The 20,868-nt window shown below is 50.8% G+C and overlaps 1 protein-coding gene across 1 annotated transcript in view; it reads left to right on the top strand.

The window, feature by feature from the left end:
* Positions 1–20,599, top strand: part of RPS6KA4 (ribosomal protein S6 kinase A4) — a 193,747-nt gene extending 173,148 nt beyond the window's left edge. The window contains exon 17 of the mRNA XM_086938128.1: positions 19,073–20,599. Coding sequence (XP_086794254.1) covers positions 19,073–19,306 — 234 coding nt within the window. The 3' untranslated portion in view covers positions 19,307–20,599. The remainder of the gene's footprint in view (positions 1–19,072) is intronic.
* The last annotated feature ends 269 nt before the right edge of the window (positions 20,600–20,868 follow it).

Here is a 20,868-nt window from a genome sequence, read left to right as displayed (position 1 = left end):
AGCGCTATAATCAAAAATAAAGCGCTCGAAAGCGCTATGGGCAATAAAGCGCTCCCAAAGCGCTAGAACACAAAGTACAAAGGGTCCTTCCAGAAATGCAGCTCCACCATGCTGCACAAAGGTCCAGAGAGTCCCAGGGGGCAAAGCAAAGTCCCCCCCATCAGCCCAGCAAGGCAGAGGGGTCCCCCAGAAGTCCAGGAAAGTCCATCAGGTGCCCAGGGGCTGGGCAGAGCCAGGGATTCCCCTTAGCTCAAGCAGCAGCAGCCCCTGGCAGATTCAAGTTGAAAACAAGAACAATTTGGAAGGGGATACAACCCCTTTTTATACAGTGCAAAACCTTTGAAGTTCTTTGAAGTCCTTTGAAGCAGGCAGTGTGAGAACCAGCTGGACTGGTTTAGAGGGAAGTCCCCTTCAGTATCAGGGACAGAGGTGTCAGTCGCCCAGCGGGAGGTGGAGCCAGCTTTGTAGTAACACAGGAACAGCCCTTCACTATCAGGTGCCATCTCCTCCCACTTCCCTGGCAGCAGATGCTGCCTTTCATCCATGGGCTGACTTCAGACAACCTCCTGGGCTCTCCAGCCCCTGTCATCCTCAAACCAGACAGTCAATCCACAAGCAGGCCCATGCACTCTGGGCCAGGCTCACCAGCCAATCACACGCTAGCAACAACCTACACAAATATGCCAACTTCCAAAAGTAGTACTTCTAGACTAGACACAGTCATGCTGCATACATCATTTTGCAGCATTCATTCTCACGAGTTCTCTCATACCAAACTCGCCCCTGCACTCCCCACGCATCAGGAACTACCATGGGCATACATATTCCCCATTCATTCCTATGGGAGGGCAGGTCACTCACCACACATACAGAGAGCTCATGCACTTTACACTGTACCACAGTGAAAAAGTGCGCAGAGGCCTAAAATCACCAACACCAGGTTCCATAAATAGGCTAGGAAAACGCAAAAAGTCTAGCGGTGAACCTGCCTAATGGGCCGGGTCCAACACAACCCCCTTCCAGCCAAAACGCAGGGTAGACCAATCACACCACTGATGGGCTTCACTGCTTTGGGCGACAAAACCACGGACACGGCCTCGCACAGCAGGGACACCGTCCAGTTTTTCGCCACTCTGAACCTACATGGTTTCCTCCAAATAATAACTCTCTGACTCAACTAGGGTACCCCACTAGTCCACACTAGTCATCCACAGCCAAGACCAGGCCATAGGCCATCCAAATCACAGGTCCTAACTAATCCACAGAGTGGGGGGTAGTAACCCCTGGCATACAATAGCCATTCTCCACTCTCTCTCTCAGTGTAGCTACAACTACCACTGATCCAACAACCTAGGGACCATACCCTCAGGCTGACCAGAGGTCACGGGAGAGAATGCCCCACCCTACCTCTACTTCTGGGTTTCCGCACCCTCACAGAGAAGCACTCACCAGAACACAATTCTCCTACCAGATCAGGACCTCACTCCATCACTGGTCTACCACCTGGAAACTATTTCACTTCTGAGGTACAAAGCACACAGCACAGTCCCTCTTCAAGCAGGTGGGGGGACACAGCACACAGCAAAGCCCCCTTTCCTCTACCTTGGTGGAAACAACAAACTGCAGGTGAGCCCCAGAACACACAGCAAGGGCAGCCCCCTCAGTCTCTTCAGCTGATCCACTTTGGTAGAGATTCCTCTTGACCTAGAAGTTTCCTAATCTCCCAACCTAAGATCTAAACCCTCAGGTTACACCGGGGTCAGAAGTAAGGACACCGTCCCTCTGCACCCCCTTCCAGTTCCAGTATGTCTCAGGCTAGACAGAGCACACGCCAGCGGCGTATCAGCGACACATTTTCCTCCATTACTCCTTCCAGGTCAGGCCACACCCCAACCTGGCTTTCCCCCCTCCTCGGGGAACGACCTCCAGAGGCCCCACAAATGGTCAAGCACTCTAGACGGTCAAATGCTCAGCGAGCCAGGACTTCTGCACCCTCCACTTAGGAGCGGTACTGCCCAACACTAGGACCGCCGGAGTTCTGGTTACAGACACTCCCCGTCCTCTAGACACAGGAAGATCCTCCTCAAATGACCTATGTACAGCTTAGGCCCCTGACCTGGCGCTCCCTTAAGGAACCCTCCAGGCCCTGAGATAGGGTTTCAGGCCAACGTGGGACACACCGTCCCACACTCACTCCGCCTCCACTGAGACAGGCGTGAGCCCCTACACCCCTACCATACTACTGGGACCAAGCTGGGTTACACATGAACCTCTTCCCCTTTACAGGATCATCAGATACACAAGCCACTCCTTTTGGAACCACTCCCTAATGCCTCTGCAAGACATCTAGCACACCGCCAGACATCCACCTTCCTGTCCAGTGCCTCTGCAGGACCTCCTGCACACCACCAGAGGTACACCTCTCGTGCAAGCTCTTTAACAAAAAGAAAACTCACACCAACTCCTCCAGTTCAGCACATCACTCATTCGCACACTCCCCCCCCCCCCCTCGGACTGGTAAGGCAGTTACTACCACCCCTGATCACTCAACCTGACCACACGTGACACAGGTACCAAACTCTGGGAGCGGGGAATGGGAATTAACACACTGGACACATTAAAGCTGCCACCACTGGATCCTACCACACTGGGGAATCCAGACACACACACTACACTCAGGGAACAACCACCCTCCTGAGCTAGTCATTTCTCCTCACACTCCCTCTCTTCCATCTACCCACACAGGGACAGGATTTGGGATTGGACACGGGACCCAGCAAGGGATTCCTAATCTATGGGAACCTCCCCCCTCTAATGGCGTCCCGCCCTGTCACTTTCTCTCATCTGCCACTAAACATAAAGCGCAGAAACACATTTGAAAATGACACTCTTGAGGAAAAAAATCAAAAACAATAATCCCAAACATGTGACTATCTGAAAAAAACAATTGCAGAGTTTTGTAATGTAGCCAGTTGTCGCTATGGCACTGCGCAAACACAAGTCCAAAATCCGCACCGCTGACCAACAATGTTAGAACTGGCTATTTCTGGTAGGCTAAGGCTGACGCCAAAGCCAGGCAGAAACCACCATTCTAGTCAGGGCAAGGAAGTCACACGCCAAGATAACCTCTGCTCACCCCCTTGGTAGCTTGGCACAAGCAGTAAGGCTAAACTCGGAGGCAATGTGTAAAGCATTTGCGCCAGCGCACAACAGCAACAACATACTAGGCACACCACAAAAGAGACTCCACACAAGGTTATTATAAAAATAACTTTTGTATTGTAAAAACACATCAGATAAAATCACACATATACATTGTGCCAACTGGCACAGGCAATATTCACAGGGATTATGTACACAAGACAGGGCCACAAGGGCCACTGTCATATTCAGATATAGCACTTCTAGATAAAATGTAGAATATAAAATCACTTCTAGAATGAAATAGTAAAACATAAAATGGTAATCACAAAGATAACAACCAGTAACCACTGGTAACAGGAACCAGGACCTTACTAGGACCACCTGTACTAAGAAAGAAGAACCACCTAAGTATCACACAGCATTAGGGGTCTAAGAAAGAATACATTACTCATGATGCAATAAACCTACATTCAGAGGAGTAGAAAAGACAACCACCTAAGTATCACTCAGCATTTAGGGGTCTAGGAAAAGGACACATTACCCATGATGCAATAACCTACATTCAGAGGAGTAAGAATAGAGCACATGATGCAATAAACTACATTCAGGGGTGCAGCGCAAGAAGACACATGATGACTAACCATTCAGAGGTGCAGCGCATGGAAAGGAAGACACATGATGCAGTAACACATTCAGAGGTGTTAAGAATAGGGCACATGATGCAATAAAATACATTCAGGGGTGCAGCGCAAGAAGACACATGATGACTAAACATTCAGAGGTGCAGCGCATGGAAAGGAAGACACATAATGCATAAACATTCAGAGGTGCCTAATAAATCAATAGCGCAAAAACACACAGTAGGCAATTACTATTTAAAAGCATAGAAATCACATTGCGCCTACACTACATAAGCCACTACCTGTGGCAGTCCCTAGGCCAACTGGCCTTGTTGGGGCAAGGATGCCCTGTGTCCAATGTCAGGGCGCGCTGCCATGCAGCGCCAGTCCAAAGTACAAAAAGCCTAAACGTGGCAGGTGCCCACAAAGTGCTGGGCACCTGGGCATCGCAATAAAATAAACTGCGACAGGGTCCTTACTGACCCGTGGGCGCAAACTGCGCCATGCTGGAGCCACACAGGCCCCCTCGAGCCTTCTCCTGGCTCTGGACAACGTTGGGGCGACCCGCTGCCAACTGGGGCCGCCCTGACTCTGTCTTTTCGACAAAAGGGCCCTCGAGCCTTGCGGGGCTCGTAAATCAAAAAGAAATGGCCCCCTAGAGCCTCTCTGGACTCATACACGTTGGGGCGACCCACTGCCAACCGGGGCCGCCCTTGAAGCCCTCATGGCTTGACTCACGTTGGGGCGACCCACTGCCAACTGGGGCCGCCCATGAAGCCCTCATGGCTTCCCTCTGACATGAAGCGCGAGCTCGCGCTACCGGGGGGCGGGGCGGACACCGACAACGTGTCCCGGCGCCCCTCCCCTTCTCCGGCCCCACTCACCGGTCGGTCAGGCGCTCGCCGGTTCTCCTCCTCTGGCTCTCCCTCCAGTCGGGAAGCCTCGCGGTGGGGGCAGGCACCGGCAATGTGCCTCGCGCCCCCTCCGCTCGTGTCTGCAGGCCGCTCCTCTCGCTGCAGGGCTCCCTCCGCTCACAGGAGCCCTGCCGACCAGCCGCCATCACTCGTCCTTCTTCCCCGGGCCGGCCTCATCTTCTGCCTAGCCAGCCAATCCCATCGCGGGCCCTGGGACGAGCCTCCAGCAGCACCCGGGGGTCAGCCACTCACAGCGCGGCTCCCGGGACAGCTTTCGATGACGCGGCGGCACTTCCTCCAATGGATGCGCAGCTCACCAGAACAGGCCCACAGCAGCGGCCAATCACAGCGCGTCTTCTTCGACGAGCCTCCAGGCAGCAACCAATCAGGTCGCGGCCCCTTCGTGATTCTCCCCGCAGCCTCTGGTCACCTTCAGGCCCCCGGGCAGCAGCAATCACGGCGTGGGCAGCCGAGGTTAAATGGAATTTAAAAATAAGCGAGGTGGGCACTCGCCAGGCTGGCAAAGCACTCCTCAGCGCTATAATCAAAAATAAAGCGCTCGAAAGCGCTATGGGCAATAAAGCGCTCCCAAAGCGCTAGAACACAAAGTACAAAGGGTCCTTCCAGAAATGCAGCTCCACCATGCTGCACAAAGGTCCAGAGAGTCCCAGGGGGCAAAGCAAAGTCCCCCCCATCAGCCCAGCAAGGCAGAGGGGTCCCCCAGGAGTCCAGGAAAGTCCATCAGGTGCCCAGGGGCTGGGCAGAGCCAGGGATTCCCCTTAGCTCAAGCAGCAGCAGCCCCTGGCAGATTCAAGTTGAAAACAAGAACAATTTGGAAGGGGATACAACCCCTTTTTATACAGTGCAAAACCTTTGAAGTTCTTTGAAGTCCTTTGAAGCAGGCAGTGTGAGAACCAGCTGGACTGGTTTAGAGGGAAGTCCCCTTCAGTATCAGGGACAGAGGTGTCAGTCGCCCAGCGGGAGGTGGAGCCAGCTTTGTAGTTACACAGGAAGAGCCCTTCACTATCAGGTGCCATCTCCTCCCACTTCCCTGGCAGCAGATGCTGCCTTTCATCCATGGGCTGACTTCAGACAACCTCCTGGGCTCTCCAGCCCCTGTCATCCTCAAACCAGACAGTCAATCCACAAGCAGGCCCATGCACTCTGGGCCAGGCTCACCAGCCAATCACACGCTAGCAACAACCTACACAAATATGCCAACTTCCAAAAGTAGTACTTCTAGACTAGACACAGTCATGCTGCATACATCATTTTGCAGCATTCATTCTCACGAGTTCTCTCATACCAAACTCGCCCCTGCACTCCCCACGCATCAGGAACTACCATGGGCATACATATTCCCCATTCATTCCTATGGGAGGGCAGGTCACTCACCACACATACAGAGAGCTCATGCACTTTACACTGTACCACAGTGAAAAAGTGCGCAGAGGCCTAAAATCACCAACACCAGGTTCCATAAATAGGCTAGGAAAACGCAAAAAGTCTAGGGGTGAACCTGCCTAATGGGCCGGGTCCAACAGTGGCCTATATGCAGAACAAAGAACACATGTTCAGGATCCCATTGGTCAGGACTGGTATGGAGGGCATCAAAGGTTCAAACCCCCCTAGTACCTCCTCCTGCTGCTGTCTTGATCCTTAACATAGTCCTCACAAGACTCATGCTTCCACCCTTGGAACCTATGCATTCATGCCCACTGCAGTTCCTCTCTTGGAAGGTAGCCTTCCTTTTAGCTATCACTTCACATAGGCGCATCAGCAAGCTGCAAAGCACTCACACTACAAGATCCCTTTATAGAGGCCCACAGGGATTAGGCCGTTCTTGAAACTCATTCTAGGTTCCTCCCTAAAGTGTTGCCACCCTTCCCTCCCCCTTAACCAAACAATAGAGCTACAGGTCTTCTTACTCCAGACGGATTCTGTTGCAGAAAGACCCCTGCACAAATTAGATGTCTGGAAGACCCTTATCTACTACATGGACAGGACCAAATAATTTGTTAAGTCAGAACAGCTCTTTGTCTCCTTTGCAAAGCCTCACAGGGTTCATCTCATCTCCAAGGCTGGCATAACCAGGTGGATTATCTATTGTTGTTCAGATTAGTTCCACAAGGCAAATTGGGTTCTACACGCTCCACATAGGGCGCACTCCACCTACATGTGGCCTTCCTAAGGAACATCCCACTAGGATATCTTTAAGGCAGCCACCTAATGAAGTTCACACATATATACCAAGTACTTTTGGGTGGACATTGTAGCCTGTCAACAGGTTTTTATTTGCCAAATGGTGTTAAGAACATTATTTCAAAAATCTATATCATCCACACACTAGCCATTGCTTTCTGGAGAGTACTGCTAGATAGTGTTTAGCATGTCTATCTATAGCCAGACATGCTATGAATGGAAAATGCTACTTAACTATAAGCATCTAATTGTAGCTTGTAATGCTGTAGATTCTCATGTGCAGGCACTCCTTACCGGAAGTGTGTGCCTTGTGCAGATCTCCTTCCTTACCACTGTGTCAATGTACATTGAGCTTGTTGTACCATATCTTTCGTTCACACCTCATACATACTCTTACTCACTGTGCGAAAAAAAACACCTAAGATAGAGTCTGTGCCCAAGTGCAATATATACCAAGAGAAGTCACATCAAATCTAATGACTCGAAATAATTCTTTGAAGAAAAACAACTTGCAGACTGCCAAGCCCAACACTCGATGGCCCACCGCGCCTTGACACAAAAGCCGCCGGCTGGGGAGCGGCCTCGCCCGATCATTGCTCGGATCCTCAACTACCATGATAGGGACGTCATCCTCCGGGAGGCCCGGCTCAAAGACACCCTGCTGTTTGATAACTGTAAAATTATGATCTTCCCGGACTATACCAAGCTGGTCCAGCAGCAGAGACATTCCTTTCTGGCGGCCAAGGCCAAGCTACGGGGCCTGAAGATCCAATACTCGCTGCTCTACCCGGCCCGCCTCCGCGTGATCTTCAACTCGAAGACCCACTTTTTCGATTCCCCGGAGGCCGTCTTCGCCTGGACTGACGAGACAGTCAGGCTTCGACCACATGTCCAGCCGGGGCTGCACTCCGGTTCCTCACGCAGTTCTTCTCGGGAATGGAGCGACCGACCGAACAATGGGAAGCGGCATCGCAAGTCTCGTTCGAGGCGGAGGTCCTTGTCCCGCGACCCCCTCTTGGGGAACACACAGCCGGAGACGGATCACTCTGGCAAGGGGCCCTGACTACTGTTCACCGACTTTTTGATCCTTGCTTTTCTTCTGTGGCCGTCCGCTGCGGCGACCGCCTGCCAGTTGGCGGTACAGACATGACTTGGTGCAGTATTACCTGGCTCTTTGGCTTATATTTGGGATTCATGTGAACTGATGCTCTTTATCATGCTCTGCTTTTGATTGTGACTTATGCTGGGGGGGGGGGGGGGTTGGGGCATGTTCTGAGGGCTGCCTCCTCCTGTTGGGTCTGGGGGGGTGGTTTTGGGAGTGTACTTGGTTGGTGGTAGGGGGGCTGTTTGGGATCCTTTGGCATGTCTGACTTTCGGCGCTATGTTTTGGGCCTGAAGTACCGTATGCCGCGACAGATACTTCATTGTTTCTTGAGGTATAGGGGTGGGGGACTGGGGGTCTTGGGCTGTTGGGTGGCTAGTTAGGGGGGTCTGTTTTTCGGGGGTTGTGGGTTTTGGGGTCCTGTTTTATGGGGTGCACGTGGTCCTCGTGAATCTTGCAACTGTGGGGTCTGGGGCCTGGGCCGGGGGCCGGGGATTGTGGGGTTGGGTGCATTGTGATAATGGTTGATGTCCCTCACTTAGCGTCTTCTGGCGCTTCCATGCATGTTCTTAGCTGGAATGTCCGGGGACTCTTGGACAAGATTAAACGGGGGGCAGTGCTTCGCTGGGCTAAGAGGGACCTGGCGGATGTGCTCCTTCTTCAAGAAACGCACATGCTAGGTACAAAGGCCCTGAGTCTGCAGCGCTTTGGCTTTCATCAGGTGTTTCATGCCGGGTTTACTAGGGGCTCCAGGGGGGTGGCCATTCTTATTCATAGACGGCTGGCGTACACTCACGAGCGTCAATGGCTCGACCCCCAGGGACGTTTTGTATTTGTTCAAGGGAAGGTTGGTGCGGAGCCTGTGGTGTTTGGCTGTGTGTATGCCCCCCCCCCCCCCTGCAATGGGCCTTAGCTGAACGATTGTTTGCCTTATGGACTGAACTCCCCCACTCCTTGGCTGTGATTGGTGGCAGTGGCGTCACTAGGGTTGGTGTCACCCGGTGCGGGTAACTCATGGTGTCACCCCCTCACAACTTACCGGATGGACCATCTCACCCTCTGCCTGCACCATTTCCCCTCTGCCTGCACCATCTCCCCTCCGCCTGCACCATCTCACCCCCTTCCTGCACCATCTCTCCCTTAGCCTGCACCATCTCTCCCTCTGCCTGCACCCTCTCCCCTCCGCCTGCACCATCTCACCCTCTGCCTGCACCATCTCTCCCTCTGCCTGTACCATCTCTCCCTCTGCCTGTACCATCTCTCCCTCTGCCTGTACCATCTCTCCCTCTGCCTGCACCATCTCCCTCTCTGTCTGCACCATCTCCCTCTCTGTCTGCACCATCTCCCTCTCTGTCTGCACCATCCTTCCCTCCGCCTGCACCATCTCTACCCTCCGCCTGCACCATCTCTACCCTCCGCCTGCACCATCTCCCCCTCTGCCTGCACCATCTCTCCCTCTGCCTGCACCCTCTCCCCTCCGCCTGCACCATCTCTCCCTCTGCCTACACCATCTCCCCTCCGCCTGCACCATCTCTCCCCTCTGTCGGCACCATCTCCCCTCTGCCTGCACCATCTCTCCCTCTGTCTGCATCATCTCTCCCTCTGTCTGCATCATCTCCCCTCCGCCTGCACCTTCTCTCCCCTCTGCCTGCACCATCTCCCTCTCTGCCTGCACCATCTTCCCCATATTTACAAGGCCATGTAAAGACATCCTGCATGACTTTCATGGCTTTGTATATATGTTTAACCTTTCACGCATAAGTCTGCGTGAAAGGGGCATTCCATGGATGTTGCGTGTTCCCACGCAACATCCATGGAACTTGATGCATTCCTAGAATTACAACATTTTGTAAAGCTGGGAATGCGTCAGAATCCTACACCTCCCCAGGAGAGGCCTAAGGAGGCACAACAAGGAGAACATATGTATGTTTTCTCTTTCTATGCGTGTTGATTGTTTTTGTGCACAAAGTTGTCCATTCCTGCACAAAAAAAAATATCTCCTCAGCACTGGCACCCTTGCAAAATGAGGTAAGGGTGTCTGCTCTGATGCATGCCTGCTGTAGTGCGCTGGTGCAGGGGAGAAGGACAGGAATGGGCCATATCTTGTAGTTACAGAGCATTCCTGCCATTTTATTTTGATGCACGACAGAGCAGCAGGAGGGCTTGCTGCGCTGCTGTGTGTCAAAATATTGTAGATGAGGTCTATTGTGCCTTTGGGGAGATGCCTCAGTCACAACAGACTTTCTCCTTAGGCCCTAATTCCTAGAATATTGGAAATCCTGATGGGATCATTTTGACCGTGAAAGTACAGGAAGCATGAGTATTGGTAATTTTGTGCTGCCAAATCACCTATGGATTTCGAGATAGCCCCTAAAGAATGAAGAGTTCACATCAAAACTGGGGTTGCCACACCTGTTTCCATCACTAATTCACCAATTTCTGGCCTTTTTCTGAAGACATATTCCTCCATGTTTGATCTGGTGAATACGTCCCCAGAACAACCAAAGGTGGGGTTACCCCATCAGAACAAATTCCCTAGTCAGATGATCATGTTTTCTTTCTGCCGAAACTGCGAGTTCTGAGTAACTCGAAATGATGGGTCTGATGTGTAAAATAATGCTTTGGCAGGTGCACGCTCACGAAATTGCACACCACACATATTGCCTTCAGCCTAATCTCATTGCCTCACTAATAGAGCAGACCCACCCACTTGGACCTACAGCCACCCTTGTCCTTTCAAGCCTATCTGTCCACCTCCATAAAATGTCCTCTCCACCTATGCCTCCTTTGTCCTCAGCCTGCCCCTCAGTACCTATCGGTCGCCCCATTCCCATCTGATCTCCAGTTAACTCCTTAATTACCTTTTGACGTGGGCTTATCAATTTTTATGCCCACCCCTCTCCGAACTGGCCTGGCAGTCCAGAAATAAAATAAAGTATAATTCATACTAAAAACTCCAGCAAGTAGTACGCATTCCCCCAAAAATACATGCAGGCATCATTGTCAATAAATAACACATAGTCCTCAAATTCAACCACCCTATGAATTCGGCGAGTCCTTTCCAACTCATAAAATACCCTTATTTTGCAGTTGGCAGCCTTCTTGGCCTTGCTTCATGCCGCAGGCCTGAAAGCTCCCATCCAAACTCTATTAGGAGCCAGTTTAGTAAATAACAAATATGTCCTTGCACAAGGGTCCTTTTATTAAATATAACATCTTTTTTAAGCTAATCGTTCACCACCCACAGGGGCCCACATTTAATAATGCTATGTATAGGGGTTGTGACACAAACCTCACAAAGTATTAGAATGTGATTAACTATCCATAATTTGCATTGGATACTATCCCAAAGTAACTCAAAGTTGAGCAATGCGCTGCTTTGAGTTACTTTCCGTCTACGGGGCATTCTGTGTTTAGTGCAGGGGCGTTGCCATGTGACCACTGATGGGCTTTGATGCAAATCCCTATCTAAATCATTGGTAGAGAGGGGTTTGTGGCAAAATGTTACACCTCCTCAAGACAGGTGTAACGAGGAGAAAGGTTTTTAAATTCTCCTCATTTGTCCTATTTTACATGTGAGCTGCATTGTACAGCACACATACATAGTGGAACAAGCCTAAAAGCATTGTTTTTGTATTGGAAGCCTTCCTTCCAGTACAAAACCTATGTTTCAGAAAACGCACACCCTTGCACTAAGGCTTAAGGGTTTGTGCGTTGACAAATGGCTGCTATAAGGAGTAGTATCGCCAGTGTGTCATGGGCCTTGGTGCAAGTAAGGAAATGTCCCTCTGGCTACTGATTGAATTATAAAATACTACAATAATCAGGGTTCAGTGGCTCCTCGGAGATCAGTGGGCCCGTGCCACTGTACCTGTAACACCAATGGAAGCTGGGCTGCTTTCTAAGGTGCACCAGCACTGGTAGAGAGAAAACATACACCATATCGTAGTAGATACAGTACATTCTTTTACTCTCCCTTTGAAACAAGACATTGAAACAACTTTGATGCACTGTTGCATTGTCTCAAAGAATAGCAAATCTGTGCCCAAACATTTATTGTTATGCAGCTCAGCAGTATTTATTTTATCAACCTCAGAAGGATGAAGGCTGAGTGGACTCACTGAAGTTAAAACGTGTGACCATGAGGACAAACACAAACTCATAGAGTATGTCAAACACTGGCTTTTAGAGTAGATGCATGTGCCCACTAATCCATGGGACCCATCACCTTAATTTCTCTCAAATCCGTTTTCATTTGTTAAAGCAACACCATTCAGAGTCAAGGAGACAAATTGTGTATTTCTAAGGTGAAATACTTAAGCCGCTCAGTAATAGTAGGCAAATAACAAACTTGAATTACAGTTGTTCACCGAAGCGCTTGCACTCTCTGAATATTAAACCCATTCGACTTTACAAAGTGCTGCCTTTTGGCACATTTCCTAAGGCCTTTCGACTGCACAATAGAAAATAATTTTTTTGAGGCAGTTTAAATTCCTAACATAAAAATGCAGCCTCCAGCCCCAGCCACACATACCTCCTAAGAGGCATACATGGGCAGACAAAATCCTCCTCACCATTTCCTTACCTTTCCCAGTCTGACCCCAGCTTCGATTTTTTAAAACTAATCACCACCGGTTTACCAGTGCATATCCTCCCATTGGAAACAACACCACCTCTTGCTCAAGTAACTCTGGGACCCCGGGGCCACAAGAACACCCAATCACACATAGCATGGATACTCTCCCCTCCTACTCTGAGATGTCACACTTCCCTACCGCATGTTCCTTTCGGTTTCACATCCTTGCCAGCATTATTCACCCCATCTCCACCCTGACAGCTTGTTGATGGTCGACGTAGCTATGTTGTGAGCAAAGTTAGCTACCAGCCAGAGGTGCTGCATAATTGTGAAAATCAGAGCTGCCACGTGGCCTCATGTCCAGTACAACACCTGCAGCCAGTTTGTTTTTCTTTTATCCAAAAGGTCTAGGGCTTGCAGTCACCTGCTACAATGACAGACGTTAAACTGCTAATCAGAAAATACAGAGAGCTGTTGGCTATAAATCCAGGGCTACTAGAGGTATCAGACAGAAAATGTGGTCAGTTGGCTGCAGACGTCACTGAGCTCAGTAAACCATACGTCACCCCAAGAAATGGTTTGTTTATCTGCACAGAGATCATCGTGTAACCCCCTCTCTGTTTCGCTTCCCACGCTGTCCCCAAGCACAGATTTGTAGGAATGGAGAAGCACAACAAAATATGTGATCAGTGCGCCCTGACATCACCAATAGCAAGTTCAAACAATAAATCATCATTCACTGGCCGTCTGTCTTTAGAAATCTCCAAGTCGTACTAAATGGCCAACATAAAAATCTTCCCTTAATTGTTCAATTACCTTCGATCACACAATATCAAATGTCTACAACACATGACTGAAAATCGTATAAAAGGCAGACTAGCATCAGAATCTCCTCTGTTAGTTAAAATAATGTGGGACACTAGCAGAGTCTAGCGAGTCATTTGGGTTTGGGATAATAAGGTGCATTAAACTGATACTGCAGTTTTATCCCCCATTTGTGCACATTTAACCTAATATAAGAAACACACATTGAGTGATTGGCAAAGTTAAATTGACCGACCGAAAACGTCCACTCTCAGCCACTTGGAGGTTTAAACAATACCAAGCTAGATTCTCCCTGTTTGTAATCTGCCGGCATTTTTTTTGTTCTTGCTATTTTCTACTGAGCATTACCGTACTGATGAATTCAAACTTGTGTGATCCTGATGATCTTTCCGTTCAGCCTTGCGGGTAGAGGGGGATCATGGCCTCGCCCGATCGGCTCCCTGAACTCCCGAAGGGGCAATCCTCCAGGCTGCCATCCAGCACGACCGCATCTTTCCTACAGCGAGCATAGAGCTCGTATTCATGCCGACCCTATTTCTGGCTCTCATCACGTGCAGCGCGCTCAGCACCCGCTGCTGCACGCTCTTGCATCCAGTTCAGTGGTGCTCCTCCCGCCGTTGTTTTTGAATGCGACCAGCGCGCTCACTCGCGCCACTGGCTGCGCAGCCGCGGAGGTGCCCCTGGAGCGCGTGGGCCCTGTGTTACACTGCGCCCCTGGTGGTGGTGCTTCTTCCGCCGGTTCTTTTTTAACATGACCGCGCTCATATCACGCCACTGGCTGCGGGGCCGCACTGTCGCAGAGGGGCCCATGGAGTGTAGCCCCCTCCCAGCCCCCCCCTCCCCCGCGCAGAGGCGCCTGTGTTACGCCCCTGCATGATTTGTGCGTGCGACACAAGATACGTTTAAATTAATTACACACGAAAGACACACTCGCCCTGACCTTCGAGCTGAGCTGTGTTACCAGATGGTGTCACCCCCATCTGAGGGTGTCACCCGGTGCGGTCCGCACCCCCCGCACCCCCCTAGTGACGCCACTGATTGGTGGTGACTGGAACGATGTAGTGGACGTGGCTTTGGCTTTGGACCGGCAGAGGAGGCCCGGGGTGGCGCCTGTGTCCTCCCCTACACGGTTGGGGGCTATGATTGATGGTCTGGGATGGGTGGATGTGTGGAGGCACTTGCATGCGGAGCGGCGAGAGACACCTATGTTTCGGCTGTCCATGGCTCCCTTTCGCGCCTGGATTGTGTGTTTGTACCGAGGGCCTTCCTTGATAGGGTGAGGGGGGCGGCGATCCGGCCTCGCGGGCTATCTGATCATTCCCCTGTGGCAGTCCAAATTGATTTGTGCAAAGCACGCCAACCTTTCAGATGGTGGATGTCCACGTGGCACCTGCAGCGCCCTGATTACTCCCAGCATCTCCGTGGCGCGATCGCCCACTATTGGCAGGACAACCTTACCGGGGGGGTGGACGCGGTGACCGTCTGGGAGGCCATGAAGCCCACCCTGCGGGGAATAGATATTGCTTGGTGTGCATCTGCTCGCCGGTCTCGGCTAGAAAGTATTGTTGCTGCTGCAGCGCGGGTAGAGGACCTTGCGGCTCGCCACAGAGAGGCGGCTGATGATGTCGCGCTGCGGCTGCTCCTGCAGGCGCAGCAGTCTTACTCCTCGGTCTTATTAGACGAGGCTCGCCAGGCGTGGTTAGCCACCCGTAGCAGAGTGTACCAGTGGGGCGACAAGTCTTGCACTATGCTCCATAGGCTTTGCCAACAGAATTTGCAGCCTCTTACACTGCCGGGACTTGTTGATGACGCAGGAGTGGCGATCACGGACCCGGCAACTCTTGCAACGAGCTTTGCGCACTATTATGGGCGTCAATATGCCTCCCGGGAGACTCTCTCCCCTGCCGATATCGCGGATTATCTCGCGTCCGTTCCCCCACCTGCTGTGTCCGATGAAGTGCGCGATGCCCTGGTCCTTCCCCTGACGGCTGAGGAGCTGGGTGACGCGTTGGGTCAACTGAATGTGGGCAAGGCGCCGGGGCCGAGCGGATTCCCCAGCGAATTCTATAAGAAATTCCATCTGCAGCTCGGGCCGCATTACCTGCGGGCCCTGGAGCAGGCGCGAGAACATGGCCGCCTCCCACCGGATTGGCGCCATGCCGAAATCGTGGTGTTCCAGAAGCCGGGTAGGCCCCCTGATCGCCATGAATCTTATCGCCCCATATCCCTCATTAACTTCGAAGCCAAGCTCCTGGCCAAGGCGCTCGCGAACCGCTTGCTTCCACACATTTCGGCCCTTGTTCACCCAGATCAGGCAGGCTTTATGCCGCGCCGGGCAACGAGGCACAATATTCGGCGGGTGCAGGCTGCGATAGAAGCGATCGGATCTTCGGAGGATCAGGCGGCGCTACTGTTGGCCGATATAGACAGTGCCTTTGATTCGGTCAGCTGGACCTTTCTTTTTACTCTTTTACCGCTGCTGAACCTCGGCCCGGTCTTCATCTCCTATGTCAGGTTGCTTTATACTGAGGTCACTGCCTCGGTGCGTATCTCGGGGGCGGCTTCGGCTCGGTTCCCGGTGACCAGGGGCACGCGTCAAGGGTGTCCGCTCTCCCCCTACCTCTTCGCGCTGGCCATGGAGCCGTTGGCCGCCAGGGTATGCCATGATGTGCTCTATCGTGGCTTTGTGTGGGGTGCGGATCATTCGGACCGCATAGCTCTATATGCGGATGACGTGCTGTTCTTCTTGACCGACCTGCAGCGTACGGGCCCTCGTGTCCTGGAACTGATGCAAGAGTTTGGTCGGGCGTCAGGGCTCTTCCTTAACCCGCGCAAGTCGACCCTATGGGTGCTGGGGGGTGACGCGGTGAACTGTCCTTGGGCTGCATCCCTTCAGGTGGCTGTGGAGGGTGTGAAGTACCTGGGTGTTTTCCTCTCTGCCTCGCCCACAGTAGCATGGGACCGGAACGTCCAGCCAGTGTGGGATCGGGTCCAGATGGACGTCAAGACATGGACGCGTATGCCTCTTAACATCTACGGCCGGTCGGCCATCTTTAAGACGGTGGCCTTGCCCCGTCTCCTCTACCAACTACAGAATCATCCATTTAAGATTGACCCGCAGTGGTTCCGTAGTGTTGACTCTGTGCTGGGCCGGTTTCTGTGGGCTGGGGGTGCCTCCAGGGTGGCGCTACGCACATGCTTCCTCTCTACATACTGCGGCGGCTTGGCGACCGCGGACATTTTGTCCTACTATCAGGCCTCCCATCTCCTTGTGCTTAACGAGTGGTGGTATGGGGACCGCAGTGATCCGGCCTATGCCCTGGAGCACTCTCTGATGGGTGACGCCTCCCTCCACACCTTGCTGTACTCGGCCAGGCGGAGGCGACTGCTTCCCCGGGTCACCCAGGTGGTTTTCGAGGTCTGGCGGCGGGCCCTGCACCGTATGGGTTGGTGGGGTAGGCTGACGGCCGAGACTCCGTTGTGGCGTAATGGCCTGCTACCGGCGTTGGCGTCTTGGTCCGGGTTCGACGGCTGGGACGCGATCGGGATCTCATCCCTCGGGCATGTCCTCTCTGGCACTACCCTTAAGTCCTTTCAGGACCTCAGTTCTGAATTTAACATGCCCAGGTCCCAGTTCTTCCGTTACCTCCAATTTCGCCACGCTCTTACTCCTAGCCTGGTGGGCTTGGAGCAACTCCCTGACTTTAGTCCCATCGAGGCAAAACTTTTTATGGGAGACCTGGGTGACAAGAAGGTCTCTCAGATATACCGTTCTCTTGTCACACACTGCTCCCCTTCCCTCTCGACATTGAAGGCCTCGTGGGAGAATGATGTTGGTGCCCTGGATGAAGACGACTGGCGCGAGGCCCTTGAATCTCCCCGTGGTGCTGCTATAGCTATCCGCCTCCGCTTCATCCAGTTCAAATACCTCCACCGAGCTTATTACACTAGAGACCGTCTATGGCGGGCGGGCCTTATAGCAACTCCGGAGTGCCTGAGATGTGGTTCCGAAAGGGGCACCCTTTTTCCTACTGTGTGGTCCTGTGAGAGACTGACTCGATTCTGGGCGGGGGTTTGGGACTGCTTGTCCGAGGTATTGGGGTGGGACCTGCCTCGTACCCCTAGGTTGGGCCTTCTTCACGTTCTAGAAAACGTTGGGGGCAACATTTACAAACGCCATCTGTTGTTGCTGGGGCTTGTGGTGGCGAAGAGGGATCTGGCGCAGGCCTGGAAGAGCGAGCGCCCCCCCCCTCCACTCAGTGCCTGGAAGGCGGGCCTGGACTTCCTCATGGGTCTGGAGCAGCCTGTTTTCGAAGCCCGGGGGTGTCCCCGCAAACATTACAAAATTTGGAAATGATGGGCGGACTACAGGGGCCTGACCCTCGACCCTCCCATGGACATTGATGATGCACTGCCACTGGATGTGGATCCCGCACCCTAGGCTGCTGGCCGGCACCACCTTTGTATGCCATCTCATGTTGCTGAACTGTGATCACGTGCACTGGGTTAGGGTGGGATAAGGGGTGGGTAGCTGCGGGAGGGGTTGGATGGTGTTCTTGGGGTTGGGTGGGCAGGGGTAGTTAGGGCTGTCTCATTCTATAACACTGGGTTCAATGCTGTGTCAATGCTGTGTCTTTTCATATCTGTCGTTGACAGTCTCCTCCTGACTGTGGAGGGCTGTGCTGAAACTTGCTTGAACTCATAATAAAAATGGTTTTGAAAAAAAAAAAAATTGGCGCAAGTATTTAAAACAGATTGGACAATAATATATTTTTTAAAGGTCACAGCTTTTGTTTTAGAAATGTTACATTATTTTTAAGTGCATCACGAAATCCTTTTTTAAAATGCTCATTTTCCTAAAATAACGTACCTTTCTTTTAAAAAATGTATGCAGTTATTTTAATGCTATATCCTAAATTCTTATCTAAGATGGTTTCCAAAGTTATATATTTTTATATCCCTTTTAAAAATGATAACCTCTTTAAAAAATATTGATAATACTTTAAGTAGCATGTAAGATTACTTAAGGAAATTGCAATTGTTTTTAAAATTTGAAATCCAAAACATATTCTCTGAAACTGAACAACCATCTCCGGAAGTAGCAAATGCTATACCTTTGGTTGGATTAGCGGGTGGTACTTTCTGAAGGAGAGAAAATATGACTTTAAATTCTGGATATTTAGAGGATTCATAGGGATTATGATTTTTGAATGATACTCTTCTGGAGTTTATCCCTGATGAAATCCTAGTAATGGGCAAAACATGTTGGCTGGGCTGATCCAATAATCCCTAGCATACCCTTTCCCTTTTTTTTCCCTGTGTTCTCTCCTCGCTTTCTAGATCTGTGCTCTCCGCATAAGTAAGCTTGCTTTCTCCATCCGCCTTGTGCCCACCAGTGCAAAAACTGTCATTTTCTCTTCCAAAGTGCCTAGTTTAACACACTCACACGTGCATACTCACATCTCTATGTCCCCACTTGCTTGTATGTACCCACATAAACTTCATTTACCATGTTTTGTTTCACTCTTAATGTTCCATGTGCAACACTCCTCTGCTCTTCCTCCTGGTGCACACTCCTATTACTTTCCACCCCATGCTGTCTTCCGCTCGCTCTCATACTCATTGACTCCCTCTCCCACGTTCATTCTCCTTGAACACTCTCACTCAGTCTCATCTTCTCTCTCTGCAGGCCTTCAACAAGGGGAAGCGTGAAGGGTTCTTTCTGAAGAGTGTGGACAACGCGCCCTTGGCCAAACGCCGAAAGTTAAAAATGTCCAGCACTGGCGTGGAAACTCGACGCAGTTCCAGTGGCAGCTCTTCTTCTACTTCCTCATCATCCTCCTCTTCCAAGCCCGTACCCACTCGCTCACCAAAGTCCAAGGCACTACCGAAAAAGACTGAAAGCCTCTTCCCACCCTCCTAGCGGCTTCCTCTGTTGAACACTATTTATTTTGGTTTATCCTCCTCCAGCAGACATTTTGTTTGAGGCGGGTAGGAACAGGCCGTCCATGGCAGCTGCTGCTTGCCGACATGAACAATTATTGGTATTGTTATTTTTAATTTGATGTTTTAAAGTAAGCTGCATTTTTGGGGGGGAGGGTGGGGAGAGCTGGTGTGGTGCAGGGGTAAATTGCAGCCAGCAGTTTGTTATAGAATTGGGGTAATTTTATTTTTTGTATGAGCTTCCTCACCCTGCTCACACATCTCTCGCCCAACAAAGTGAGAGACCCAGGAGTGGGAAGTCAGGAGCCATTTTAAGTTAATATGGTCTGACCAAGCTATAAAAGGGTCTGGGTGAGGCTGTTATACTCCAACAATTGGAGGCTTAAAGGAGGTTTGCTGTTTAGGTACTTTTAGGTCTTGCTGGCCTGGCCTTTCAACAGAACTCTGACTTCGGATGTGATGCCAAGGAAAGTCTATCTAATGTCTTGTGTTTTTCTAGCTGCTCTGACGTCAAGTTACGTTTGGCTGATTATCGCATTCGGTGTCACCGGGTCTACAGTTTTTTCAAATTCCCAACATCTTTTTCCAGTTTGTAGATAATAAATAACGGTTGACCCCCCCCCTTTCAGCCTACACATCACCCCAAACCACCATGTCAGTGGTGCCACATTAATCATGTTGTGTCACATCCCCTAACCATGTCATGGTGCTGGAGTAATGCTACAGGTGAAGACATAGCTGATGAACAATGTGGGTTGGGAGCCGGCAAGGAGGGCCCAGGGGTGTAAGGGTCCCCGATATATTTTTGAAGTGTGAGCTCTTTCTGTCTTTCTTGTGAAAGCCAGGAGTAAGTGATTTTTAAGGGAGTAAAAACAATATAATTCTCAACTGCCGTATTTTTTAGAGACGTAAAAATATATTTTAATTTCAAAATAATGTTTTTTTAATTGTAACGCTTACTTTTATGCCATTGGCAATTCACATAAATTAAAATGTTTTTTATATCAAAGGATCGCTTAAGATCGGGCAGCAACAAATAGCAAAGATGGTGCTTTGGCTACCACGGATCTGATCACCTCAGTGGAGAAGTTAAGGTTCAAGCAGGAGGCAGTTTCCTGCATTGCCTAAGCTTCAATGTTATGCTGTTGGCATTGCTGTTTTCTTATTTATTGTTCACTGTAAATGTTTGATTTTAGTTAGTAAAAGAGACTGTTGCTTTCCTTTTATGCGGGAAAGGGTGCTTTTTGTGAACGTTCGAAGAAACAAAAAAAAATGCTACAGTTAAAAATATCAGCGCATTCATTTGCTAGTGTGACTAGGGTTGTGGTGTTCCATGCATATTATAGTCTATGGGAAGAACAGTATGTGTGGCAAAGACTGGTCCAGCTCCTCAATGCTCTCCATGAGCTTAATGGCTGTTTTAGAACTGAAGAGTCCGGAATCAGGAGGTAGTTATCATTTTTGATTTGCAAGCGGGGCCAGGGGACTCTGAGGATCCATAACTTGCTGGGGAGGCATGCAGGATGCTGGTAATTAGACCAC

The sequence above is a fragment of the Lissotriton vulgaris genome, chromosome 9 (assembly GCF_964263255.1).
Source record: "Lissotriton vulgaris chromosome 9, aLisVul1.2, whole genome shotgun sequence".
Taxonomy (NCBI): domain Eukaryota; kingdom Metazoa; phylum Chordata; class Amphibia; order Caudata; family Salamandridae; genus Lissotriton; species Lissotriton vulgaris.
This window is presented reverse-complemented; position numbering and strand designations above follow the sequence as displayed.